At 30.5% G+C, this 5293-nt stretch overlaps 1 protein-coding gene across 1 annotated transcript in view; it reads left to right on the top strand.

Moving 5' to 3' along the window:
* Positions 1-324: 324 nt before the first annotated feature.
* Positions 325-5293, top strand: part of LOC111089613 (G-protein coupled receptor GRL101-like) — a gene marked incomplete at its 5' end in the record, with an annotated part of 10777 nt that continues 5808 nt past the window's right edge. The window contains 4 exons of the mRNA XM_022402449.1: positions 325-420; positions 1933-2004; positions 2874-2945; positions 5099-5170. Of these exons, the coding sequence (XP_022258157.1) occupies positions 325-420; positions 1933-2004; positions 2874-2945; positions 5099-5170 (312 nt within the window). The remainder of the gene's footprint in view (positions 421-1932; positions 2005-2873; positions 2946-5098; positions 5171-5293) is intronic.

Genomic DNA, 5293 nt, shown 5'->3' with positions numbered 1-5293 from the left:
TTATGTTGATAACTAGGAAGGAGATAGAGGTTACATGTGTACCAGTTGATGACTTATGTTGATAACTAGGAAGGAGTTGTAGGTTACATGTTTACCAGTTGGTGATTTATGTTGATAACAAGGAAGGAGTGGTAGGTTATATGTTTACTAGTTGGTGACATATGTTGATAACTCGGAAGGAGTGGTAGGTTACATGTTTACTAGTTGTTGATTTATGTTGATAACTCGGAAGGAGTGGTAGGTTACATGTTTACCAGTTGGTGATTTGAGTCTATACTTATCATGAGTTTTTTATATAGAATTAAACTTACAGTCTGATTTCAGATATGTTTATGTTTTGTTTAGTATATTTCGAGGAAACAGTCTGAGTGGTGCTCTACAGAAAGGAGCTTTTGTGGGCATGGAGAAAGCAGGAATGTTGTAAGTTCTTTTCATATAAACTAAAAGATAAAATAATTTTACTTGAACTTATATTTTGTCCAAATTGTTTTTTTATTATTAATATATATTCATAAATGCTTTTCAAGTTCAGTTTGCTTGCAAATAATTAAAGACATGAAGTAGAATTAATTTAACCCATTATTTTGTTTCTCTTTACACCTTTTATCTCATTTTAGGTATATCTTCTTTCAATCACTGCATAACTACAAAATAGCTAACTTAGTGATTCATTATAGTCACTACTAGTTAAATGTGTTCAACACACTAACTGTATGTCAAAACATTAAGAATCAGTTGATACAGTAGTGCTCTTCTAGGTTCTGAGTCACCTTATACAGTAGTGTTCACCTAGGTTCAGAGTCACTTTATACAGTAGTGTTCACCTAGGTTCAGAGTCACTTTATACAGTAGTGTTCACCTAGGTTCAGAATCAGTTCGTATTGTATTCTTCACGTAGGTTCAGAATCAGTTCGTATTGTGTTCTTCACGTAGGTTCAGAATCAGTTCCTACAGTGGTTTAACCTAGGTTCTGAATCAGTTCCTTCATTAGTGTTCACTTATGTTCAGAATCAGTTCCTTCATTAGTGTTCACTTATGTTCAGAATCAGTTCGTAAAGTAGTGTTCACCTAGTTTAGATAATTATCTAAGATATAAAAATCATTGCTATTATGTCTCTTTAGGCAATTGATAACAATACAACATTAATTGTTATTATGTCTCTTTAGGAAATTGTTAACAATACAACATTAATTGTTATTATGTCTGTTTAGTTAATTATTAACAATACAACATTAATTGTTATTATGTCTGTTTGGTTAATTATTAACAATACAACATTCATTATTATTATGTCTGCTAAATTAATTATTAACAATACAACATTAATTGCTATTGTGTCTGCTAAGTTAATTATTAACAATACAACATTAATTGTTATTATCTCTGCTAAGGTAATAATTAGCAATACAACATTAATTGCTATTATGTCTGCTAAGTTAATTATTAACAATACAACATCCGTTGCTATTATGTCTGCTAAATTAATTATTAACAATACAACATCCGTTGCTATTATGTATGTTTAGTTAATTATTAATAATATAACATTCATTGTTATTATGTCTGTTTAGTTAATTATTAACAATACAACATTCATTTACATTATGTGTGTTTAGTTAATTATTAACAATACAACATTCATTGTTATTATGTGTGTTTAGTTAATTATTAACAATACAACATTCAATGTTATTATGTGTGTTTAGTTAATTATTAACAATACAACATTAATTTACATTATGTGTGTTTAGTTAATTATTAACAATACAACATTCATTTACATTATGTGTGTTTAGTTAATTATTAACAATACAACATTCATTTACATTATGTGTGTTTAGTTAATTATTAACCATTTAACATTCATTGTCTTCAACTCACGATATTAAAATTTCTGAAATCGGTTAATTTGCGTTCTTAAATATTTTCAGAGATCTTGGAAGAAACAAAATAACGCATCTTACCCCGGGACTTTTCCAAAACTTGTGGCGTCTTAAAATACTGTACGTACTACTCAAGTGAAATGTTAACGATATATTTACGTTTTATGTGTGCTAATGGGTTTTACTTAAACCACCGTACGTACTAATTATTGACTCAAGTGAAATGTTAATGATATATTTACGTTTTATGTGTGCTAAAGGGTTTTACTTAAAATACTGTACGTACTAATTATTGACTCAAGTGAAATGTTAATGATATATTTACGTTTTATGTGTGCTAAAGAGTTTTACATAAGATACTGTACGTACTAATTATTGACTCAAGTGAAATGTTAATGGTATATTTACGTTTTATGTGTGCTAAAGGGTTTTACTTAAAATACTGTACGTACTAATTATTGACTCAAGTGAAATGTTAATGATATATTTACGTTTTATGTGAGCTAAAGAGTTTCACTTAAAACACTGTACGTACTAATTATTGACTCAAGTGAAATGTTAATGATATATTTACGTTTTATGTGTGCTAAAGGGTTTTACTTAAAATGCCCAGAGGAAAACGAAACTGGTAGGTATATCTTGTTTTGTACTTTGCTCTTAATGTGTAATATAGTTGGATATCTTCTATAGCTTAAAAGAGTGATGTTTCTAATCGTATTTGTATTTTCCACGGCACTGAAGAATTACAGTTAACTATAAAATTAAGTATAACCTCTGAAGTGTACTTTTATGTAATCAAGTTATTTTTAGGAACTCTTCAATTTAAATAGCTGGTGCTACAAATAACAAGATTTAGTTTGTTAAGAAACCAACGGTCCTCTGCTTGATGATCACCAGGCAACAAGAGACAGAGCGAGGAACGAATGCCATTAATCCGCCAGACTTTTTAAGCTCTTTTCACTTATAATTACCGTTTTTCACTTGTACAGGTATCTCGATGAGAATCTGTTGACGTCACTTTCTCTGAACACCTTCCTGGGATTAGGTCAACTCCGTTCCCTGTAAGTGAGTGTGTACTTAGCGAAATCTCTTTTAATTTCTGAAAAACAAGTGTAGAATAATCCAGTTTAAAATTCATACAGGAAGGTGTTAAAATACTTTGGTAAAATTCTTATGTAGTCATGTGACAACACATTCAGATTTTCGGGAGTTGAATGTTAAATAAATTATTTGTTATCATGTTTAGAAGCCATTTTATCCGATGATTTAAAAATACGGTTTATATTGACTAAATTATAAGATTAGTTCTGAAAGTAAGGGACTTATCTACTTTATTACAAAGAAAAATATTCACATCTTGGGAGTTAATTATCTCTACATTTCGGTGACTATACAGTTTATTTTAGTTTAATATGGTACAATAGGAATATATACACCGAAGTTTCGATGACTATACAGCATTGATCTTCATCTATGATAGCAGATTTGGTGATATTTACGGATTTCGTTTACAAAGCTATGAAACATTTTGAAATCTGCAGAATACTCCTGACCAGCTATGATTTTTGTTTGCCAATCAGTCCACGTAGTTACATAAAAGTGTACAGATTGTGGTAGTTCGAACATGAACTTACCAGTTATATAAAAGTGTACAGATTGTGGTAGTTCGAACATGAACTTACCAGTTATATAAAAGTGTACAGATTGTGGTAGTACGAACATGAACTTACCAGTTATATAGAAGTGTACAGATTGTGGTAGTATATATAACTGGTAAGTTCATGTTCGAACTACCACAATCTGTACACTTCTATATAACTGGTAAGTTCATGTTCGGAAGTGTACAGATTGTGGTGGTACGAACATGAACTTGCCAGTTATATAGAAGTGTATAGATTGTGCTAGTTCGAACATGAACTTACCAGTTATATAGAAGTGTACAGATTGTGGTAGTTCGAACATGAACTTACCAGTTATATAGAATTAGAGAAGGTTGTGTGACATTATTTGATGGCCCAACAAAAATTGTGAAGAATGCAGCGCTTGTTCCTAATTCTTAATCAACGTAACCATTGTAACCAGAATTAGGCTTTTTAGTTACACATGACAATCATGAAGTGTTAATGAAAAATTTTAAACCTTATACCAACGTCTGTAATTCTGGAAGCACAGAATAGATAACGGTGAATATACTTGTAATTATGTGTAATATTATTATTAGAGGTGGGCAGAGAAGAGAGAGCCCATTGTGTGGCTTAACAACAACCAAATATTATTATTATTTTATTGACAATGTTTTTCATTCTGGTTTTAATTTTTAATAATATAATATTTATCACGTGCTTTGGAGGTAATATGTTTGTTTGTTGTTAAGCACAAAGCGAACTATCTGTGTTGTGCTCACCATGGATATCGAAACCCGGTTTCTAACGTTATAAGCCTTCAGGTTTACCACAAAGGGCTGATATATTCTGTATTATTTACGTAAAATGGAGTATCAACCAATAGTAGAAGAGCATTTCCGTTAAATCATTACGTAAAGTGGAGTATCAGTCATGAGTAGAAGAGCATTTCCGTTAAATCATTACGTAAAATGGAGTATCAGCAATGAGTAGAAGAGCATTTCCGTTAAATCATTACGTAAAATGGAGTATCAGCAATGAGTAGAAGAGCATTTCCGTTAAATCATTACGTAAAATGGAGTATCAGCCATGAGTAGAAGAGCATTTCCGTTAAATCAACGAAGCTTGTCGTGATTCGTAATAGGTTAAACGATAACGTAGATTTGAGTTAGGTCTAAACATTATGTAAATATACATACATATGCGTTGTATCGAGTAAAGAAATGTCTTTAGTGGCCTAAAGTTGTCTGCAGGTTTTCCATAATTCGCAAAACGAGTGCAAGAATGTCCCTGAACTGCCATCTTAGATGACACAATCACAGAAACATCGGTATATTTGATTTAGAAATAAGTTTGTAATTTTCCACAGTTAATGAAGATGAGTTTAATAGCTATGAAACAACATAATGTTTAGTTTTTTATAGTTTTTCTAGTGGTTGGTTTAATATTCTGGTTCAATCCAGCCAAATAATAGATGTCACTGTTATTGACTTTACCATAAATACTATCTCATATGGAGAAAGTAAGAGACAAAACCATGAGAAATTTCTTTAATGAAACAGCATAGATTCTAGATTATCTTCTTTTTTCAGTAATTTGAAGCAAAACTTCATACAAGAAATTTACCCATCAGCTTTCAGTGGGTTGTTCTCCTTGAAAACTTTGTAAGTTTAATATTCTATTAAATATTTTGTAGGTTTAATATTCTGTTACATATTTTGTAGGTTTAATATTTTATTACATATTTTGTAGGTTTAATATTCTATTACATATTTTGTAGGTTTAAT

Source organism: Limulus polyphemus, unplaced genomic scaffold (assembly GCF_000517525.1).
Source record: "Limulus polyphemus unplaced genomic scaffold, Limulus_polyphemus-2.1.2 Scaffold6781, whole genome shotgun sequence".
Taxonomy (NCBI): Eukaryota; Metazoa; Arthropoda; class Merostomata; order Xiphosura; family Limulidae; genus Limulus; species Limulus polyphemus.
Note: the sequence above shows the minus strand (reverse complement) of the source record. Positions and strands in the feature narration are given on the sequence as shown.